This window comes from Lepisma saccharinum, chromosome 12 (assembly GCF_977018435.1).
Source record: "Lepisma saccharinum chromosome 12, izLepSacc3.1, whole genome shotgun sequence".
Lineage (NCBI taxonomy): Eukaryota > Metazoa > Arthropoda > Insecta > Zygentoma > Lepismatidae > Lepisma > Lepisma saccharinum.
In genome coordinates this window covers 29551971-29576776 of record NC_139240.1, presented here as the reverse complement: position 1 = coordinate 29576776, position 24806 = coordinate 29551971, and the positions used below count along the sequence as shown (strand labels likewise).

The 24806-nt window shown below is 40.7% G+C and overlaps 1 protein-coding gene across 1 annotated transcript in view; it reads left to right on the top strand.

Annotated features, from left to right (window-relative positions):
• LOC145996292 (uncharacterized) overlaps positions 1 to 24806 on the top strand; it is a 78588-nt gene that overhangs the window by 50678 nt on the left and 3104 nt on the right. Inside the window, exon 4 of the mRNA XM_083132723.1 lies at positions 21433 to 22327. Coding sequence (XP_082988849.1) covers positions 21433 to 22327 — 895 coding nt within the window. The remainder of the gene's footprint in view (positions 1 to 21432; positions 22328 to 24806) is intronic.

The window sequence follows — 24806 nt, the reverse complement described above, 5'->3', positions numbered from 1 at the left end:
ACAATATATAGAGTAAGATGGGGCAAAACTACGCAGTTTTTGTTCATTATGTTTCATTGAAGTTATGAATCTATAGTAACATACGGAAAAAGTAACACAGGATGCAATATCCTTTGCCAACATACAGTAAATTTCAGAAAGCTCAGTAAACAATATTTCAGCTGCAAGGTCGGCGCCAGGGTAGCGCGAGGGTGTGATTGCGCGCCCCTTAATTTTCTTCCGCAAACCCTACGTTCAATTGAAAACACTAACATTAGTATGTAATATTATGTCATGTCGTCATATTGAGCGCCGAATGATAGATACTGAAGTAAGACCGATATTATTGTATGCAACAGGTAAGCGCTGAAAGAGGTGCCGACCCTTTTCTGTACTGGCGGCAGCCTATGTAAAGATCAGCGGCCACTTTTTCTTGTCAGCATTGTTGTTATGAATTCTTTCTTCTTTTGTTTATTCAAGTGCTCTGTTCGTGGTTTCTGATAATTGCCTATAGCTTAATGTGAGTTTGTTTTTCACTTTTGTATTGTTGATAAACGGTTTATTTTCCGCCTACTTGATCTTCCTTACACTGAAGCAAAAATTTCAGCTGCTTTTAAGGTATCACTAGGTCTTGCTCGGGAAATTATTTAATGCGAGTTGTAACAAGAAGGGTAGTTTTCTTCTTAATGTATTTGTCCCACGTAACATGTCTAGTAAACGTGCCATTTCAAGCTTTTTCAAAAACTGTTAGGAAGAGGCCCAATCTTCACGAAGAAATTTTATAGTTTGTTGTTGGGGATAGTGCGGCAGAAGGGATTTTAGAGATGACACAGGTGCTGTGCTCTTCTCATTTTGTCTTGTGGCAGACGGAAGATAGAATATACTATGTATTTTGTACCTCCATTGGTTACATTGAAAAGGTTCAAAAATTGTGTTTTTAAGGGCAGGATGATTCTATTTTGTATTTCACTCCATAGTTCAATAAGACTGCAACGTATATCTGAATGTTTACACTGTATGACCACTTTCTTGGAGTAGAAGATTTAATGCATATCATCATGGACGTCCAGGGGATGGGGCAGCATTCCTGGGAAATGAATGTCAATCTAAAGTTATAGTCAGTAATTTATGTTAATTAGTGGCGGCGATTAGGGATACAGTTGCCCCCCGCCTTTTTTGCTATTTTTGCACCCTCACTATTCGAAACCTTATCTACCAAGGGAAAGTAAACTGTCCTTGCCCCCCCCCTCCAGTTTTGGCACCTTTCTCCCCCAGTTTTGAAAGATTTTGACCCCCGAATGACGTTGATCTTCCGTTAGAACCAAGCAACTTTGCTCGGTGATTCACAACGTTCGCACAAAAGGTAAAACATCGTGCAAAACATCCCTTTAAACATTGTTTCACCTAGCTCTTGGAATTAATCCATGTATGACACGCACCAAAGTTTTTTTTGAAGTATAAAATTTTGGAAATAGGTCATAAATATGGTATATTTTATTTTTTAGCCTAACACACACGAATGTTGTATTTTCGCGGCATTTTTACATTTTTAAGTAATGTGTTGAAATTTGCGAAAAAGGCCACAATTCGAATTTTACGCGAAATTTGAGTTACCAAAATTTGTTTAGAACATGTCACTGTGCATACAGAAACATTTTAATTCAACAATTAATATTTTTCAACGTTATCGCGTTTGAAAAAAATCAAGGTCCCTAATCAAGAATTGATGAAACGTCCATGTTTTATGAAAGATTCGAACCTACGGCCTCTGACTTCGTAGCGCTAATCACTCTGAAAGGAGACAAGCGTTACCATCATTTTTATACCCGGTGAAGTGGAGATTGGACTGCTTCTACGTTCCTTCCTTGCTTTCTTTTTGATTTCCTCGTGGTTATCCATCTTTGGATCGTTCATGTTTCTTCAAATAGCACTCAAGCTGTAGAAATATCTTCAATATATAAAAAAATCAATTTCTTCTGTCCATTTCTTGACTTCTTTCCAATTTGACTCAATCATAAAATTGGCAAGCATCTTCATTTACCTCTTCCAAAATGCCTTTATTCTTAACAACGGCATTGCTTTGGAATTCTCTATACGAAAATCTACATGAATTTATTGAGAATGTTAGGTTAGAATCAGAATGTGGTTTTTTTTTAAGGAAATTCAATAGTAAGGAGGCCGTAGAAAATTATCGGAAATATACATGGATTTATTGAGAATGTTGGGTTTAGAATTTAGATTTAGGTTTTATAGGAAACTCAATAGTTTGTTCTTGTTCTTCCTTACACTAAAGCAAAAATTTCAGCTGCTTTTAAGGTATCACCAGGTCATGCTCGGAAAATTATTTAATGCGAGTTGTAACATGAAGGGTAGTTTTCTTCTTAATGTATTTGTCCCACGTAACATGTCTAGTAAACGTGCCATTTCAAGCTTTTTCAAAAACTGTTAGAAAGAGGCCCAATGTTCACGAAGAAATTTTACAGTTCGTTGTTGGGGATAGTGCGGCAGAAGGGATTTTAAAGATGACACAGGTGCTGTGCTCTTCGCATTTTGTCTTGTGGCAGACGGAAGATAGAATATACTATGTATTTTGTTCCTCCATTGGTTACATTGAAAGGTTCAAAAATTGTGTTTTTAAGGGAGTAGTGCAGGTGGCCCGGTACTGAATAATCATTTGAGGCTCGAATCATCATTTGAGGCTCGTCGTAGCCTTTTATGATGTATATTTTGAGGGCAGAGTTGGCAACACTGTGGGCCCACTGTAGCCTTTTATGAGGGGGGGGGTTTATTGCCCTCTGTTTACATCTGGTAACACTGCCGTAGTTTGACAGTGTTGTTAACCTACTGGGTTTTTTTTTACTGAGGCTCGAATCATCATTTGAGGCTCGTCGTAGCCTTTTATGATGTATATTTTGAGGGCAGAGTTGGCAACACTGTGGGCCCACTGTAGCCTTTTATGAGGGGGGGGGTTTATTGCCCTCTGTTTACATCTGGTAACACTGCCGTAGTTTGACAGTGTTGTTAACCTACTGGGTTTTTTTTTACTGAGGCTCGAATCATCATTTGAGGCTCGTCGTAGCCTTTTATGATGTATATTTTGAGGGCACAGAGTTGGCAACACTGTGGGTTTTTACTGTAGCCTTTTATGAGGGGGGGGGGTCTATTGCCCCCTGTTTACATCTGGCAACACTACCGTAGATTTTTTGACAGTGTTGTTAACCTACTGGGTTTTTTTCACTGTAAATTTTTATTAAAGGGTCTGAGGGGTCTATGTATTTTTTATGTCTGGCAACACTGTTGGGGGCCTAGTGTTGGCGACACTGTGGGTTTTTACTGTAGCCTTTTATGAGGGGGACCTATTGTCCTTTTTTTATATTTGGCAACTCTATTGGATGTTTTTTTTTAGGCTTGGGTTTTACCAACCCATCCGAAGAAAATTCCACTATATGATTTTTTACTGGCTAAGCTAACCTACAAATAGAAATTGCCAACACCGACGAGTCTTGAATTATTATTTGAGGCTCGTCGGTGTTGCCTACCTACTCTACAAAAATTCTACTATATGATTTTTTACAGGTTAAGCTAACCTACAAATAGGAGTTGGCAGCACTGACTTATAAACCCACTGGGTCCTCTTGGCATGTTTTTTCATGCTGTGTTGCTAGGCTATTGGGCATCTTGGCGTATACAATGTATATATTTTGAGAGGGGGGGGGGTTATAGCTTTTTATGCTGTACGAATACTGGAAGCTTGACAGTGACAACCAACAGAGTAGGTAAACCTACATCCAGGAACTGGCAACACTAGTTTCTGACAGTAAATTTGAAATAAAATATTAAACAAAATACATGAGTAAGCACTGTGATTACAAATAGTACCAGTGTTATGCCCCCAACTCCAACTGGACAACTGGGGAAAATAATTGTACAACAATTTGTACCTAATTGTACAATACTTGTACCTAATTGTACAACATATACACAGACATAAAAGAGAGAGCCTTCCCGTAACTTACTTCATGTACAATTTATATGATTTTACAACTGTGAAAAGAAAAGCTTATGTGTTCTGTATGCACACATTTATTCTTATTTTTCGAAGTTGAATGAAAGCACATGTTTTTACGCTCTCGTAATACTAACCTTGCTCCACTGATTTTAAATTGCTTCCATCCGCTTTTTTTTCTGTGTTATTTCCGTATGCACGCAACATTCGCTTTCAATAGACAGAAGAAATGTTAGTATAGCAGGCTCCGAGTTTACAATTTATTAAATTAAACAATAATTTATGTAAGAATATACTTGTACTTACCGAACACGAAATAATAAAAAGCACATGTGAATATTTGCGTGTGTTCATGTTATATGACGACTGAGTAAAAAAATAATGTTGACTCCCCGAAAGATAAAGTTCCTAGTTCGACATCAGATGCATGCAAATTTTATGGTTTGCTCTCCAAAATCTTGATTTTATGTTTGTGCTATTTGTCATACAGCAGAGGAGGAGGAGAAAGAGGGGGGAGAGGAGAAGAGGGGAGAGAGAGAGAGGAGGTACTATCAGCGCCATCTATTAGCAAACAATAGAAATAAAAAATAGGTCAAACTTTTTCAACACCCAAACATTTTAAACGTCTTCACGTAGTAATACGATAGCTGAAGATGTTTAAAAGAGTACTCTTAGTCGACGAAGCTAATTGCTAGGGCCCTTATATTACTAAAATATTCTTTAATTTGCATATTTCTCATACCGCCATATGTTGTTCTATTTGACTTCTTCCAAAAAAATGCTAATTAGCGAGAGTTAATTAAGCAAGGCAAGTAAAAGAAGCAAAATAGAACAACATATGTGCCGGCGTGAGAATATGTAAAAATTCGATTCAGAGGTGGATCGAATTAAAGTTGGGGGATATTTTGCATTTTTTCCCTATAATATACAAAACATTTACCGTACATAATCTTTTCCATTGACAACAGTATAAAATAAGAGGAATGTGTGACAATATCCATATTAATTAGGAAAGTATGTTGTATGCTAGGTTAGCTAATTGTGTCTTCTACAGCTTCACTGTATAGAGGGAAGATGGAAAAAAAGAGCTCTACGGAAACTGACGCTCTTAACAATATTGTACGCCCCGTGAAAATTATATATAAATAAGACTTAAGCGTATTATCTGCTTTCATGTCAGATTTTACCAACCTGTGAGCTGTAGTGTTTAGGTGACAAGCGACCTGCTCAAATATGATACTGTTGACAAATATTGTACGCCCGTGAAAATTACATATAAATAAGACTTAAGCGTATTATCTGCTTTCATGTCAGATTTTACCAACCTGTGAGCTGTAGTGTTTAGGTGACAAGCGACCTGCTCAAATATGATACTGTTGACAATATTGTACGCCCGTGAAAATTACATATAAATAAGACTTAAGCGTATTATCTGCTTTCATGTCAGATTTTACCAACCTGTGAGCTGTAGTGTTTAGGTGACAAGCGACCTGCTCAAATATGATACTGTTGACAATATTGTACGTCCGTGAAAATTATATATAAATAAGACATAAGCGTATTATCTGCTTTCATGTCAGATTTTACCAACCTGTGAGCTGTAGTGTTTAGGTGACAAGCGACCTGCTCAAATATGATACTGTTGACAATATTGTACGTCCGTGAAAATTACATATAAATAAGACTTAAGCGTATTATCTGCTTTCATGTCAGATTTTACCAACCTGTGAGGTGTAGTGTTTAGGTGACAAGCGACCTGCTCAAATATGATACTGTTGACAATATTGTACGCCCGTGAAAATTATATATAAATAAGACTTAAGCGTATTATCTGCTTTCATTGCAGATTTTACCAACCTGTGAGCTGTAGTGTTTAGGTGACAAGCGACCTGCTCAAATATGATACTGTTGACAATATTGTACGTCCGTGAAAATTATATATAAATAAGACATAAGCGTATTATCTGCTTTCATGTCAGATTTTACCAACCTGTGAGCTGTAGTGTTTAGGTGACAAGCGACCTGCTCAAATATGATACTGTTGACAATATTGTACGTCCGTGAAAATTATATATAAATAAGACTTAAGCGTATTATCTGCTTTCATGTCAGATTTTGCCAACCTGTGAGCTGTAGTGTTTAGGTGACAAGCGACCTGCTCAAATATGATACTGTTGACAATATTGTACGCCCGTGAAAATTATATATAAATAAGACATAAGCGTATTATCTGCTTTCATGTCAGATTTTACCAACCTGTGAGCTGTAGTGTTTAGGTGACAAGCGACCTGCTCAAATATGATACTGTTGACAATATTGTTCGTATATTGTATTGTATAGGAGACTAGAAGCATATAATTTGGCGAAAAAAAAACCCAAATAAGGTCATAGAAAATAGTTAAAAAAAAATTAACAATTATATTTTGCATTGCACAGCATTAGGTATTAAATAACATACCCCCAAAAAATCTCTGCATTATGCGTTCTGAAAAAAATTGCCCTACGTGCCAAATTGCTGTGTTAAGTAAAAATTTTCAAAGACTCTGTCGTACTTGTGTGCCGGGAAAGCGAATATGTGCAACCAAACTGTGCTCTAAGTGTGGAAAAAATTTTTCTATTGCAAACTTCAAGCGACACCAGCTTACTTGCAAGAGCACTGGAACATCTCTACCGCAACCTTCCAAGCGAAAGGTAGAAGTAATCTCGCTCGATGCATCGCCACCTGCCAAACGCGTCAAGCTGGCGAAGAAAGCAGACCGATTTGCGTTTGAGCATTTATTAGAAGACTTTAACATAACATCAGACAGCTTCTGCGATGTGCGTAGTTTTCTGGAGAGCGAGCGAGCTAAGATAATATCCATCCTCAACGATGCATTGGCTACATACTCCACTAAATTCTATGCTGTGCTATGCTGCAAGTATAAGAAACCGTCTGATGAAATATATAAATTCTTCCATGCCACAAAAGCAAAAACACTGCATCAAGCAGATATCACTGACCTCGACAGCATCTACGACAAGTTTGTCGAGGAGTTTGTGGCAAAGCACGAGGAGCATCAGGCTAAAGGCTCGGGCGGTTCGCTGTGTGGCGACCCCCACGAACTTTGTCTGAAACTTAGCAAGTCCCTGCCACTGGCAGGGTCTAGCTATATTGCCCTGCCACCCGAGGTTGAAGCAAGGAAAGCTGTTCTCAATATTCAGAACAAAGACACCAAATGCTTCCTCTGGTCGGTGCTGGCAGAATTACACCCTATACCTAGGGAAAACAGTCCACGCTATGTTGCACACTACAAGCAGTATGAGTCGGACCTGGAGGATGCAATGGCCGGGATTGCCTACCCTGTAGAAGTCTCGCATATTCGCAAGTTTGAGGTTCGTGCTCGTGACTTGTTGGGCCTACAATTAGCCATCAATGTTTACGGTCTCACCGAGAACAAAAATGAGGTCCACCCCATCCGGGTGAGCAACGTGAGCAACAACAACGAGGTACGAGAAATCAACCTCCTGCTCATCAAGGACGAAACCCATCACCATTACACCCTTATCCGTTCCCTCTCTCGGCTTGTTTCGACCCAACGGAGCAGTGATAGTCGCCACGTCGAGGTGTGTCGCAGGTGCTTGGCTATATTTCATAATCGAGAACAGCAGGATTACCGGCGCATCAGAAAACCCAACATTGCTGCTGAGAAGCTAGCTCGCCACATGTTCTACTGTGGTACCAACAAGCCTGCACGAACTATCCTGCCCGAACCTGGTGCAGTAGAGTTCTTCGATTTCGAGTTTCAATTTTTCCAAATCTTCATTTTTCGATTGAAATTGCTGTAATTTGGCCAAATCATTTTGAAGCGAATCCACGCTCAACTGTATATTTTGAACGTTGTCGTAAGAAGGTACGTCGACATAATTTTTTATCAGCGTCTTCAGTTCGGAATCGATTTTCAGAATGGGGTCGAGACATTGCGTTTGGAGCGTAGCGATTTCCGACTCTAAACTTTTGTTTAAGGTCTCCTGCAAAGCAATCAAATCGGTCCTCAACTTCTTAACTCGAATGTCCAACATGAGAATCTCTTCTGCGTGGTCTACACGCTTGGTGTTGCCGAAAATGTCGTTAGGCATTTTTGGTTAACGGTTATTTATAATAGGATAAACGATTCGTAATTCTACAAAGAGAGGAATAAGTTTGTCGTAATCTCCGAGAAGTTCCATATAAAAATAATCTCCTGCAGAAACATCGTACGTAATGTTAGAAAGCATCTTGTCGTGCTTGATTCGAAAAATATTCTTGCCGGTAGAAATTTTGATTTCGCCTGCGTTTTCCGGATTCACGGTGATTTGAAGTTTCCCGTCGATCGGAATTTCGTAGAAATGTAAATTGTTATTAAAAACATAAAACATCTTGCCCACATCGTCATTCAGTTTCGTCCAAATGCTGTTGAGATGAACAATCAGTAAACCATTGAGTTTAGATAATACGGAAGGTAAGAGGTTATTGAAATTTGGCGGTGCAGTCTCCATGTTGATCTGTTTGCGGAAGCCAAAAAGATTCATTGTCCTTGTTAGTTATTTAAGAATACGGTCAAAGTTTTTTTTTTGTAATGACAGGCAAAGTTTTTTTTGTTTGCTTGCGTCACAATACAGGCACGCGCGCGCGCGTGTGTGTGTGCGACATATTGTTCCCGAAAGAGGTTTACAAAGGTCACGATATATAAACATTTGGTCCCACAGTTGGAAAATTACGATAAGATGCATTCATCCTTCAAGGATGAGAGAGTGCATTCGTCACAATACACGCGCGTGCGTGTAAAAATTATACACCGTGAAAAGCTACGACGAGTTGGAAACACTGCTGGTAGGGTTAACATACACCATAAAAGGCTACGCCTCGCCCCCGAGTTGGCAACACTGCTTGTGAGGTTAACATACACCGTGAAAGGCTTCAAAATATCATATAGTGGAATTTTTGTAGAGTGGGTTGGCAACACCGACGAGTCTTGAATTATTATTTGAGGCTCGAATCATCATTTGATGCTCGAAATCATTATTTGAGGCTCGAAATCATCATTTGATGCTCGTCGGTGTTGGCAATTTCTATTTGTAGGTTAGCTTAGCCAGTAAAAAATCATATAGTGGAATTTTCTTCGGATGGGTTGGTAAAACCCAAGCCTCAAAAAAAACATCCAATAGAGTTGCCAAATATAAAAAAAGGACAATAGGTCCCCCTCATAAAAGGCTACAGTAAAAACCCACAGTGTCGCCAACACTAGGCCCCCAACAGTGTTGCCAGACATAAAAAATACATAGACCCCTCAGACCCTTTAATAAAAATTTACAGTGAAAAAAACCCAGTAGGTTAACAACACTGTCAAAAAATCTACGGTAGTGTTGCCAGATGTAAACAGGGGGCAATAGACCCCCCCCTCATAAAAGGCTACAGTAAAAACCCACAGTGTTGCCAACTCTGTGCCCTCAAAATATACATCATAAAAGGCTACGACGAGCCTCAAATAATAATTCGAGCCTCAGTGAAAAAAAACCCAGTAGGTTAACAACACTGTCAAACTACGGCAGTGTTACCAGATGTAAACAGAGGGCAATAAACCCCCCCCCTCATAAAAGGCTACAGTGGGCCCACAGTGTTGCCAACTCTGCCCTCAAAATATACATCATAAAAGGCTACGACGAGCCTCAAATGATGATTCGAGCCTCAAATGATTATTCAGTACCGGGCCACCTGCACTACTTAAGGGCAGGATGATTTTATTTTATATTTCACTCCAAAGTTCAATAAGACTGCAACGTGTATCTGAATGTTTACACTGTATGACCACTTTCTTGGAGTAGAAGATTTAATACATATCATCATGGACGTCCAGGGGAGGGGGCAGCATTCCTGGGAAATGAATGTCAATCTAAAGTTATAGTCAGTAATTTATGTTAATTAGTGGCGGCGATTAGGGATACAGTTGCCCCCCGCCTTTTTTGCTATTTTTGCACCCTCACTATTCGAAACCTTATCTACCAACGGAAAGTAAACTGTCCTTGCCCCCCCCAGTTTTGGCACCTTTCTCCCCCAGTTTTGAAAGGTTGCATGCGTGTTTCATGTTTTCCTTATTTTCAGAATCGCACCCCCTAAATTTCTTTCCGCACCCCTAGATGAACAATCCTGGCGCCGCCGCTGTTCAGCAGAAAACAAACGAAAAGCATGACCATGCAAACGCGCAGTCTTACCAGCTACTGCTCTGTACTTGACGAGAGTGAGAAAAGCAATGATACGGTCCAGGTATTAAGCGTATGGCTACAAGGCTTGGTCTTCACGGCCAGAAGAAGATAAATCATAAGCAGATGTATTCTGTGTGTAATTCTGGCTATATCATTCTTCAATGTATTTGAATGTTTCGGACATAACGTCCAGTGAATTTGTTGAAGAAAATGAAAATATCGAGAATTATTTCATGCGTTTTGATCAACTCTGTCTCGCCCAGAATGTGACAAATGAAAGAAAGGCAGCAGTTTTATTAGCAGTCATTGGTCCTAAGGCTTTCCAAGTACTTCGCAATATTACGGCTCCTGAAAACTAACTAACTAACTAACTCTCTAGCCTTCTTAAACCCGAAGGATCATGGCTGCAGCAACACAGGCCTTCCATCTGTCCCTATCTATGTACTCTTTTCCATCTCTGCCGATTTTTTTAGGTCCATCTCAACGTTGTCCCTCCATCTTCGTCTTGGCCTTCCTATAGGTCTCTTACCATCAGGTTTCCCAACAAGAATCCTGTGAACTCCTCTTTCCTCTCCCATTCGTGCCACATGGTCTGCCCACCTAAGTCGTCTTGATTTAATTATTCTAATAATATCTGGACATGAATAAAAATTATGTAGTTCTAAATTATGTAACCTTCTCCACTCACCTGTCTCCTCATCCCTTTTAGGTCCAAAGATTTTCCTAAGGATCTTATTTTCAAATACTCTCAATTTGTGTTCCTCTTTCAATGTAAGGGATCAAGTTTCACACGCATATAATACTACAGGCAATATTACTGTTTTGTATATTTTAACTTTTAGTTTGTTACCTAACACTTGTTTCGGCCTGTAAGCATATATTTAGTTTTCTCTTTGCTAACTTCCAAACCTATCTCTTTAGCAGTTTTGAAAAATATTTTAGCATTATTCTTAATTGTATTTATATCATCCCCTAATAAGTCTACATCATCTGCATATGCTAACAACTGAGTCATACCATTTAATTTTAGTCCTTCGTTAGTTTATTTTACCTTCCTAACAGCGTATTCTAAGGCAAAATTAAAGAGCAATGGCGATAATGCATCTCCTTGTTTTAACCCATCATGAATTGTAAATTTGTCAGACACATTAATACCCACACGAATTTTACTTTCTGTTTCACTGGTGCATACTTTTATCATACTAACAAGCTTCTTAGGTATTCCAAACTCGACTAATATATTATATAATTTATCTCTTTTGACCGAATCATATCCTTTTTTGAAATCAATTAATAGCTGATGGACATTTTGATTATATTCCCACTTTCTTTCAAGTGTCTGTCTGATGTGAAAAATTTGATTTGTAGTTGATCTGTTACGTTTAAATCCACATTGATAATCACCTATAATTTCATTAGCATATGGGGTTAGTCTTGTTAAAAGAATGTTAGATAATATTTCATATGTTGTTGAGAGTAGAGAAATTCCACGGTAATTATTGCAGTTCATTTTATCACCTTTTTTAAACACAGGAACAATTATGGATTCTTTCCACTGTTGAGGGATTTCTTCATTATTCCATATTAAACAAATTAATTTATGAATTTGACATATTAATGAATTTCCACCATATTTAATTAACTCAGCTGGTATTAAATCAATGCCAGGTGCTTTGTTGTTCTTTAGCCTTTTAATAGCATCTTTAACTTCAGTCAAGTTAGGTTCTGGAACTAAAGGTTCTGCTGTGTGGACTTCATTTACTTCTGATTTATCTCCTACATGAACATTTAAAAGGTCATTAAAGTAGTTCTTCCATCTATTTAGAATATCGCTTGGGTCAGCTAGAAAATCACCGTCTTTATCTTTTATCAAGTTTACTTTAGGTTGCCACACCATTCTAAATTCATTTTCACTTTTATACAAATCTATGATATTTTTGTTTCTGCTGTTTATTTCAATTTCGTTAATTTTGCTTTTCAAGTAATCTCTTTTTTTACTTCTAAACATGCAGGTAACTTCTAGCTTTATTCTATTATAATTGCTTAGATTTGTATCATCAGAGTTATTTAACCACCTAAGTCTAGCCTGATTCCTTATTTCTATTAGATTATGATATTCATTATCAAACCATGGCTTACCTTTTCTTGGTTTATCCTATACTTTCTTTAGCTGCTGATTCTATTGCATTTCGTATGTGCTCCCAATTCTTATTTACATCTGTTTCATTTATATTTTCATCATAATTCAAATCCTGCAGAACATGAAATCTATTTGACAGTTTAATTTGGTAATCTTTCTTAATTCTTTCATCAGCAAATTTTCCTGTATTAAATTATATAACTTTTAGATTTTGTTGCTTATGATTTATCACTGCGAGTCTTTCTCTTAATTTAGCAATTACTAAATAATGGTCACTGGCACAGTCAGCACCTCTATATGTACGAACGTCAATTATACTAGTATGCCTTCTCTTATCAATGAGAATATGATCTATCTGATTATGAGTTTCACCATCTGGAAAAGACCATGTATATTTATGGATATCTTTATGTTTAAAAGTGGTACTTTTCACAATTAAATTCTTTGAGGTTGCAAAAGTAATTAATCTTATACCATTATCATTACTTAATTAATGAAGACTTTCTTTACCAATCGTGGATTTAAATGTCTCTTCTTTGCCAATCTGTGCATTACAGTCATCTAACAGAATTTTCATATCATACTGAGAAAATTTATCAAAGACCTGTTCTAACTCTGCATAAAAATCATCTTTAGTATTATCATCTTTATATTCCGTTGGAGCATGTATGTTTATTAAAATAATTTTACACCACCTACCCTGTAAAACTGCATATGATATCCTATCATTAATAAATTCTACTGTTTTAAGAGCCGAGATAATTCTATTATTTATGAAAAAGCCTGTTCCAAAATTATGATTTTCAGTACCACCATAGAAAAAAGTATAATTTTTACTTTTACAATTCTCTTCTCCTGGCCACCTAACTTCCTGGACAGCTACTACATCTAATTTATACTTAACTATCTCATTAACTGTACACTGAAATGCCCAAGGCCGGTAAAGGCTCAGAACATTCCAGGTGCTTAATTTAATATCCTTATTCGTAAGGTAGATCTTATCCTTAGTCCAGAGACCTCCCAAAGTAGTCCCCACCCGGAGATCCGAACGGGGGACTATTTTACCTCCGGAATATTTTACCTTGGGAACATCCATGGCCTTATATTGCTGTTTCTTGACATGTCTTTTTACAGTGCAGAGTTGTCAGCTATACGCCTAACCCCCCAATATGAGTACGGCTTCTGAAATGCCATATAATCTATCATATGCTGTCATTCACGACAAAATGGTTCAGCACTTCAGGCCAATAACCAACAAGTTTACAGAGAGGTTCAAGTTTCGAAAATGTATTCAGTCTCAAGGAGAATCAGTTACTTAATTCGTAGTGAGATTAAAACAACAAGCAGTCAAATGTGTGTATGAGCAGTATTTTGAGACAGTACTCGAAAATTATTATTATCTGCAAGTGATCTTTCCTTTGCTAAATGTCAAGAAATTGCTTTGCATTGTGAGTTATTAGAACGAGAACTTAAATTATTCTCGAATAAGTACAATGCTGATTCTGTGACTTTTGCCACCAACTCAAGAAATTTGACGCGGATGAATACAGATCGCCACACAGGACCTTCGACGAGTTCACGTCCGGGCAAAATGATGCAGAACAGCCGCAATCAACCTCAGAAATCAACAGATACCAGGCAAAATTCACACTTCCAGTGCGGCAACTGCACAAAGAATCACCCACAAGGTCTGTGTCCGGCAAGAAACGCAACCTGTAGCTACTGCAAACTACAAGGCCATTGGAATATACGATGCAAAAAGAAGCAGAAAGATAGAGCCGTGAATAGAAAGTGCAGTTCAACCTAACGGAGCACAACATCCGATGAGTTGTCTACGTTCAGCTTCAACCATCTCAACACTGATGCGCTCAGTCATCATTCCACAGTAATTCAGTTCGGATAGCTTCATAATAAATCTCCAAATCAGTAAGTGTATTGTTAAATGTGAAGTTGATACTGGGTCTGCTGTTACTCTTTTCAACGAAAAGTATTTTGACCAGTTGTTTCCACACTATGTTAAATCTAATTCCAGCCTACGATTACGAGGTGTAAACGAAGGATATGTATGTGTTACAGCACAAACATCCGTCAAACTATACATAGACAATAGGGATTATACTTTACCTGTCTATCTGTGTCAGGAGAAACTTTTATATCCATTGATCGGTTGTACATGGTTGGACATTATTCAACCATCTTGGAGGTGATTATTAGTTGCAGCCAGTGTTCTTTCAACTAACACCGTACAAGGCACTATTACTAACGCTGGTGCCGACGACTTAAGGCGAGAAATTTCTTCAAGATACGGGAAAATCTATGATGGTGATTTGACCAAGCCCGTTGCACCTTATTTGGTCGATATACCACTGAGGTCCAACTCTGCACCGATATTTCGTAGACATTACGAAGTTCCTTACGGTATTCGAGACCGTGTTCAGGATTCTATTCAAAATCTAGTGAAAGTAGGGTTATGGGAACCGGTCGAATATTCTAATTGGGCTTCACCACTTGTCGTTGTTACCAAGAAAGGTGGCTCACTTCTTCTCTGCACTGACTTACCAAAGTACGTCGCATCCAGGGGGACGCATCTACTCCTCTCAGTGCTCTGGAGCACGATGGGACGTTGTACACAGATTCCGGGGCCATAGCTAATATCTTGACCACACAGTTTTCTGATGCGTCTAGCTCGAAAAATTATGAACCACGTTTCCGCCGTGAGAAGGAGCGTCAGAAACGTCGCCCTCTAGTTTTTCGAAGTCATAACACCGAGCCATACAACTCTCCATTCACTGAATGGGAGTTGGATCAGGCGCTTCGAAATTCTAAGAATACAGCTCCTGGAGTGGACAAGATCCACTATGAGATGCTTCGTCATCTGCCCATTGGAGCAAAAGATTTCCTTCTGGCGGTATTCAACAGGCTTTGGTTGGAGGACTCTTTCCCCACCTCCTGGAATGAAGCTATTATTGTTCCCATCCTGAAACCAGGTAAACAACGCGCCACAGCCTCGAGTTACAGGCCTATTGCCTTAACTAGCTGTGTGTGCAAGTTGATGGAACGCATGATCAACAAGCGTCTCACCTGGTTTTTGGAGGAAAACTCTTTGATAATTAATTTTCAATGTGGTTTTCGCTCCAACCGTTCCACACTGGACCATCTGGTTCAGCTGGAAACACATATTCAGGATGCATTCCTCAACAAGGAACATTTTTTTACAGTTTCTTTGACCTCCAAAAGGCATATGACACAACGTGGCGTTTTGGCATCATAAAGCAGCTCCATTCTTGGGGCGTCCGTGGACATATGACGTACTTTATTCAAAACTTTTTATCAGATAGTTTTTTCCGAGCACGTGCTGGGAACTCATTTTCCGATCTTCATGAACAAGAGAACGGTGTCCCGCAGGAACGTAATTGTGATTTGTCCTGAGTCGTCTGGCCAACAATGTCAAAGCGAGCGCCAGCAAAAGCCAATTCCTAACCTCATGTATCGAGTACCTAGGATACAAGATTAACGTCACAGGTATACGGCCGTTAAACAAGAACTTGAAGGCCGTCCTAAATTATCCACCACCTCAAAATGTCACGTACACAAACTGCATTGTTGGTGTTTGAGGTAGAGGATCATAGCTGTCAGCATGCAAAAGGAACGACACTTATGTTTGATGATGCATAAAGCAGTTTAGAAAGTGGGCCAGAGATGACAGCACTCAAGAAAACGTATACAATTGTAAAAATAGAAAAAGGAAAGCGCTTATGTGGTGAAATAATGATTGTAGATATTAATACTAATTATAATGGAAGAAATAAATGAACTTAGCACAATAACAGTATATAAATAAGGTGGAATGGGTAATTAATATTCAGTAATAGCGTAAGTGATCATTATATAAAAGTAAAGAAGTCGAATTGTAATTACGATTCTGGGTCTATTTCCGTTCCCACGAACTGAGAGTTTCGTGCGGCTTTTGGATTGTTTTTCACAGGTGTAGCGCCACCTCACGGCAGGCACCCAAGCGCTTTTGGTAGGCGCATCTATTGCAGCTCCAAGTTAAGGTTAGCGCCGGCCAGGCGGCGATCTTTAACTAACCCCTTTCTCTTTGTTTGTCTGGGAGATCGATTTTCTTAATAATTACGTCAATTTGGATAAGATCGAGAAAGAATCCCAGAGAAGAAAAAATACACAATATGTAGTAATTACAAGAAGAAGAGACCTAGTAATTACAAGAAGAAGAAGCCTTATTAATTACAAGAGGAAGAAGCATTAGTAATTACAAGTAGAAGATGCCTTAGTAATTACAAGAAGAAGATGCCTTAATTATTACAAGAAGAAGAAGCCTAGTAATTACAAGAAGAATATGACCTAGTAATTACAAGAAGAAGATGACCTAGTAATTACAAGAAGATGATGACCTAGTAATTACAAGAAGAAGAAGCCTTAGCGATTAGAAGAAGAAGCCCAAAGAAGAAGATTGCCTACAATTAATAAGAAATAAAAATAGAAGAAAAATATTGTATGAAAATATTTCCAAAGTTATCTAATATTTGTACATGATTATTCAAGAATACTCTATGTGATCATAAGCATCCAGACACACCGCGAAACGTGTGTTTGTCATAGAGGGCGACATAGTACTGCCATCTACCGCGTGGAACACATAGTCAGCGAACTCAGTAGTCTGCAGACAGTTTGAGACAGCAGTATGGGATGGTCTGAGGAACTCACAGACTTTCAACGTGATCAGTTGGTTGTGTGCCACTTGTGTAGGAAGTCTGTGTGTGAGATTTCCACCCTCCTAAACATCCCTCTGTCCACTGTTTCCAATGTTACAGTGAAGGGATGTGTACAACCCAAAAGCGTGCAGGCCAACCTCCCATGTTGACCTACAGAGACCATCGAGTGTTGAAGAGGGTCGTACAGCATTATCGTCAATATCCATCGCCACCATCACACAGGAATTCCGAACTGCATCAGGATCTACTCCCAGAACCATTACTGTTTCGCGCAAGGTGCGGCAACTTGGTTTCCATGGCCGAGCAGCTGCCCATAAGCCAAACATCACACAGACAAATGCCAAACGCCGACTCGTGTGGTGCAAGGAGCATCGAAACTGGACCATAGAACAGTGGAAAACCGTTGCGTGGAGTGATGAATCACAGTACACAATGTGGCGATCCGATGGTAGGGTGTGGGTGTGGCGAATGCCTGGTGAACGACATCTACCAGACTGTATAGTGCCGACAGTGAAATTCGGAGGTGGCGGTGTTACAGTGTGATCATGTTTCTCCTGGAGGGGGTTTGCCCCCCTTGTTGCTTTACATGGCAATGTCACAGCACAAGCTTACGTTGACATTTTAACATCTTTCATGCTGCCTACCGTCGAAGACCAGTTCGGGGATGACCATTGTGTCTTTCAACACGACCGAGCACCCGTCCATACTGCAGGGCTTGTGGGGGAGTGGTTTGACGACAACAACGTCGCACTAATGGACTGGCCTGCGCAGAGTCCTGATTTGTTACCAATAGAACATCTCTGGGATGCTTTGGAATGCCGACTTCGTGCTAGACCACACCGATCCACATCAATACCTCTTCTCATTTTGCGCTCTGCGAGGAATGGGTTACCATTCCTCAGGAAACCTTCCGGCACCTGATTGAAAGTATTCCTGTGAGAGTGAACGCTGTCATCAAGGCTAAGGGGGTCAACACTGTATTGACTGCCAGTGTTCCCGATGGAGGATTGCCCAAACTTGTACTTTATTTTCAGGTGGGTGTCCGGATACTTCTGATCACATAGAGTATATTACAAATTGTACCCTCCGTAGTGGGTTAAATATATTGTTTCTTTCCATATATTCGTAGTGTTAGTCACCCTGATCTGTACCCAGAGGTATCTCATTGTTTCTACCCTGTGCTAAGCTGGCAGATGCTTACGTGAGAGGACGTGGCAAAAACAAATCACAATTACGTTCCTTCTTCGGGATGATCAACTTTCATCGAAAGTTTGTACCCAACTTAGCTTCGAAACTTCACTTTTTGCTTTCTTTAGTCAAGAAAAAGGTCTCTTGGAACTGGGACTAAAACTGTCAACACGAGTTCGACAGCATCATGGCGGAACTTCGACAGGTAAATCCTATTGTCCCTTTCGACCCAACAAAGCCAGTTGTACTTATCACCGATGGGTCTCCTTTCTGGTGTGGCGCGCAATTGTGTCATCGAGTTGATAGCGGTCTACAGACCATCGCCTGCTCTTCTACCACCTTCAGTGAGACGGAGCGGAGATACTACCGGGTAGAGAGAGAAGCTCTAGCTATAGTTCACGGAATCAAGCGATTTCACAAATTTTTACTCGGATCCAAGTTCGAGATTGTTACAGACGCACGTGCTGTAAAGTTTATATTTTCTCCTGATCGAGCCATTTCAAAACATTCATACAATAGATTGATGAGATGGGCTCTACTTTTATCTTTGTTGGAGATTTATCTATAAAAGTAACCACGTTTATTCTTTCTTTATATATTTTATATTGCATATAGCTTCAATTGTTTATTTGTGTATATCAAATGCCTTACGTAACCTGCACTCCCATTGGCTAATTCATTCTGAGCGCGGTGTCTAGTTGCCGCCATCTTAGAGCGGTAGTTACTTCCAGCCAGTGTGCGTAGAGAAGCCACTCGGGACACAGCCAGAAACCGTCGCGGACAATTATGGATACCGTAAGCCTAACGTGGCTACGTTTCATTAGTGGCGCGTCGTTGTAACACCATCTGCAACTTCGTGTAAACAGCTTTCCCTAGACAGGAGTGCATGGGAAGTGTATCAAGTGTTATGTGTATATACCTTAAAATACATAGTTATAGTTATCAGTGTGTGTGCCTGTGTTTTCTTTACAACTCCCAAGAGGATCGCGGTGAACTTTGCCCTGTAGTGACACAATCCATACCAGAGATATGTAAGTGGTAACCTACAATTTCACTTACAATTAGATCCTACCGGTTCAGATCATCATTCATTTCTGGTCCTTCACAGCCGGACAGGTTCTACATTCAGTTTTGGTTCTTTACGGTCCGGAACGCATTCATTTATGGTCCTCCGCAGGCCGCGATCTCCTTTGAATTGAACAAGAGGTGCGTTACCATCAGTGATTTTAGTGACACTGTGTTGTGCAAACATTATTTTCAAGTACAGTAACTACAAGTTATTGAAAGTATTACGTCATTCGTTGTAGCGCGCGAGATATTTTCCACGTGGCTGAAGGACACGCTCGGGACTTTCCCGACCGACAGAACACTCGCTGTTCGCTTGTCAGTGACGTTTCACAGTCCACTCCCTTCGCTCCTCGCGCTGTACGAGGAATTTTCGGTCCGCGACCAGTGACATGACGTCATCCACCCGTGGTGTGTTGCTGAGTTATTTTTAGACTGCAGCTTTTTCTGTTCCTCCGCGGGACTGGTTTTTTCGTTCGTTTTCGTGCGGGAAACTTCTAGCGAGGAGAAAGTATCGCGGAGAGGTGCATCAAGCAGCCCACGCGTGCAGACGTGACATCACCATAGCAACCGTGCATCAGCTGTTCGAGTACTCGTCAGTGTCAACAACTACCAACAGTGTTGCAGCCTAACCAGGACTTCAGATGCCCAGATGGTCCAGAATGCCAGATCGGTGAGTACAATAGTGTTTGGTTCAAATACTTCCTCATTTTCTCCTTTCCTTTCAAAACGCATTTCTTAGACTTTCCCACCTTGAGGCATGGCAGACTTAGCACATCTTCTAAAGCAAAGTGCCGCCTACAGGGGGCAAATAACGAAATTGCAGTCGTATATTAGCAGTGTTGATCCAGAGACGCCGAAAGTTCAACAGATCAAGGTTCGGCTGGAGCAACTGAACACATTATGGCCCAAGCTAGAAGAAATTCATGATAGCATTGAATTTGAAGCCACAGACGATGAACACACGGCAGTTCGAAAGACAATCGAACTTTCATATTTCGATCTCAAGTCGCAGATGCTAACATTAATTGAGGGAAATCATTCAAATACAAACGGCGCGGAAAATAAACATAGGGCGTCGTGCAAATCTCAAGTCAAGTTGCCATTAATAGAGCTTCCGCATTTCAGTGGAAACTACACCCAATGGGCATCATTCAAAGACACATTTTCTTCACTCATACATGATAATTCGGATATTTCAGATATTCAGAAATTCCAGTATTTACGTATCGCACTGAAGGGTGAGGCATTGCAAATCATTGAAAGCATACCAATTACAGCATCCAACTACGGTGTAGCGTGGAGACAACTCAAGAGCGTTTTGACAACAAGCGTCTCATAGCTGCTTCTCACGTCAATGATATTTTGCATATAAAACCAGTGTTGAAAGAAAACGCAGAAGAATTGCGATTGTTCACAAACACAGCTATTAGCTCCATCTCAGCGTTAAAATTATTAGCAGGAGATAGTTCACTATCAGATATAGTGTTAGTTCAACATCTTACTTCTCAGCTTGATGCCACCACACGAAAAGCTTTTGAATTAGAAGTGAATTATTCTGAATTCACCACTCTTGACAGTTTGTTTCAATTTCTAGAGCACAGAACCAAGGCTTTAGAGAAATTCAAACCAATTTCCAATGAAAGATCAACAATCAAGCCACAGTTTAGTGGCAACACCAAACAACAAAGTCACAAACTTGCGCATCCTTCTCCTTCAAGATCGTATGTTTCAACTGTATCTCCTTCATGCCTGTATTGCAAGGATACTATGAAGAATAATAAGCACCCGCTGTTTGCGTGAAGTTCTTTCAAAGCAGCTACGATAGCTCAGAAGTACAAATTTCTTAGAGACAACCAGATCTGTTTCAATTGTCTTGGACAGTCAGATCACCAGGGATTTAGGTCAAGGTGCAAGGCAGGATCTTGCAAGTATTGCGGCAAGAAACATAATTCCCTTCTTCATGAAGATAAGAACAGCAGAGAACGTCAAACACAGAAGCAGCCCAGTCAATCCAGAAGTAAATCGGCAGTAGGCGATGATACTCGTTTTCAGGATAATGATAACCAGACTAAAGCAACATATTGTTCTGTCAAGAACAGAGAAACTTCCGCAAGTTCTCCTAGCCACAGCAGTTATAAAAATCAAGAACGCGTACGGCGATTGGCTCCCATGTCGTGCACTTTTGGATGGAGCCTCGCAGAGTAACATTATGACAGAGCATCTTGCTCAGCAGCTACGCATCAAGAAACAAAAACGCCGAATACCTATCCAAGGGATAAATGAAGCTACAGTGCAAGCCTTTCACACCATGGAGACGCAGATTAAATCCAGCATTAGTGGATTCACCATGGACATATCTTGTTCCATCTTGCCAAACATCAAAGGTTTCATGCCTGCTCAGAGGCTCGAGACTTCCACATGGGGAATTCCAAGTGACGTACATTTAGCAGATCCTAGCTTCCATACACCTGGCAGCATTGACCTACTTCTATCTGCAGATGTGTTCTACACGATTCTCAAGCCAGAGAAACTTTCAAGAACAGGAAACTATCCAGCGTTACAAAATACAGAATTTGGGTGGATTGTAGCAGGAAGAATTCCTAATGCACCATCTACAAACATACCTTCGAATTCATTCTTTGTTCGCACAGAAGATACAGTCAATTTCCAATTACAGAGATTTTGGGATTTGGAGGAACTAAATGATAAGTTGCCTTCGCCAGAAGAAATCGCCTGTGAAAAACATTTCCAGGAAACTACATCTCGTGATCGAGAAGGTCGATACACAGTCAAGCTACCCTTGAAGAAGGACAGATCCGTTCTTGGGGATCCTCTGCAAGCAGCGATTTCACGATTTAACCAATTAGAAAGAAGACTTGATCGGAACATGGAATTGAAAAGAGAGTACACAGAATTCATGGTCGATTACCAACAACTCAAACACATGCAACCATTTGGGACATTGGAAGATATATCCAGAGACAAGGAGGCAAGGTACTACATTCCACACTACTGTGTGATCAAGGAATCAAGCAAAACTACACGTTTAAGAGTGGTTTTTGATGGAAGCTCGCCCACAACTACGGGCGAATCGTTGAACAGTATAAAGATGATTGGTCCCACGATACAATTGATTGATTGAATTAAAATTTGTGGGTGCGTCGGCACTTAAGGCCATTTCGCACCCTTCTATATATACGGGGAAATGTCCCCTTATCTAAAATTCTGACTGAAAATTTAAAAAAGGGGTGTAGATAGCCCCTTGGGAAAAACTAAAAGTGCAATGTTGTAAAGAGACCTGCACGAGACAAACACGACACATTAAAAAGTCAGAACAAACAAACTAAACACCTCCTTACAGACGGTGGAAGAGTCCAGCTCTTCGCAAAAAACTAAAATCATTTGTTAAAATACTGCTGTCATCACCCAAGAGGGATGACAAACAGCCAGAAAGGTTAAAATAAAAGTCTGCCGGAGGTAAGCAAGATCGACACATTCAAAGAGAATGTGTCGAGTACTTAAAAAAAACATTGCAAACACGACACAACGGAGGGTCCAGCTCTTGGAGCAGGTGACCGTGCGTTAGACGGCTGTGTCCTAGACGCATGCGGGTAAGAATAATTTCTTCTCGCCGAGAGGGACGGGACGAGGAACGCCAAACACCTATGGTGGGCTTAACAGCGTGAAGCTTGTTCCCCGTTTCCGCATCCCACTCGACCTGCCAAGTGTCAAGAAGTCTACAACGGAACACATTCTGCAGGTCGCTAGCTGGCAAAAGGTGGACGAGAACGTCGCCATCTGCATGAGCAGACTTGGCGGCAGCATCAGCTGCTTCGTTCCCCTGAATGCCCACGTGGCTAGGGACCTAACAGAAGTGTACATCCGCGCTGGCACATAAGGACACAAGCCGTCTGAATATGCGTTGCGCTACTGGATGCCGGGAATACGGCGAATCCAGAGACTGCAACACGCTGGTTGAATCGCAGCACACAAGGACTTTCTGCAGCCCATTCACGTCTGCAAAGTCCAGTGCCTTTAGAATGGCGTATAACTCTGCCGTAAAGATGGAACAGGCAGGATGTAGTGAGAAACTGGAACTTTGAGAGTCTAGGACGAAGGCGCAACCAACTGATTCGACTGTCTTGGACCCATCCGTGTAAAACACATTAAAATTTGGGTGCTTCGCACGAAGTTTTAAATACCGTTGCTGGTATACAACCATTGGTGTTTCTGCCTTTGGAAGGGCCGTCAGAGAGAAATCGATAGAAGGTGCAAGAAACTCCAAGGTAGGGAGAGGCGGAATGAGTGGAGAGACGCCAGGAAGATAACTGTCAACATCAAGTGCTGACAGGATCTCGTCTGCACGAACACCAAATGGTCTAGTGACACTAGGGTGGAGCCGATACCTTGCCAGCCTACTCTCGTCTGAGATGGTGTGAAATGAAGGATGTGAAGGCATCGAGCGAAGATGGAGGAAGTAGTTCACTACCAACCGCTGTCTTCGCAGAGACAGCGACGGCTCAGATGCGTCTACGTACAAACTGGCGACTGGACTGGTCCGAAAGGCACTAGAGCACACACGTATACCAGCATGGTGGACGGTGTCTACTGGGATGTGGAATGGAGGTGCGTGCAGCATCATGCACTCGTGACACAAAGACATCTAAGGCGTCGATTGGTGGTAGAGTCGACGCAAGATCGACTTCAAGGTCCACTGCACGCTCGAAGGCATCCCAGTCGGCCCGACTGAGATGCCAGTGAGGGTGTTGTTCACGTGATTGCTGAAGATGTTCGAAGGTAAGAATGAGTGGGAAGTGATCACTCCCACAGAGATCAGGGTGAAGACTCCAAGATGTGGTAGGAGCAAGGCTGGGACTGCAGAAGGACAAGTCCAACGCAGAGTGTGTTCCTGAGGAAGGACTGAAATATGTGGGAGTCCCATCATTCAGCAACGTTAAACCTTATGCCTCACGGAATTTATCTACATTTTGACCCCGGGGCTCTGAACGGGGCCCCACAAACGATGGTAGGAATTAAAATCGCCCAAAAGAACTACAGGAGACGAAATTTGGTCGAAAATAGAAAGGAGGTTGTCAAGAGAGAATCGCTCCTCCCTTGTGATGTAGACACAGCACACAGATATTGGCTGTGGTAGACGGACACGCACGGCGACAGCTTGCAGGGTGGTGGTGAGAAAGATTGGCGTTGAGTGGATGTTATCTCGAACACCGATTGCAACACCACCGTGTGCACGACGACCCTCAGGAAGCTTGTCGGTGCGGTAAAGCGTGTATCCATTCAGAATCACTGATTCATTTGGACGAAAATGTGTCTCTTGGAGACATATGATGGCAGGGTCAAATTCAGATATTAAGATTTGCAGTTCCTCGAGATGCATACCGAAACCGTTAAGGTTCCATTGGAGACAATAAGCCATAGCTGTAGGTATTATAGTTACTTTTTGAGGCGTACT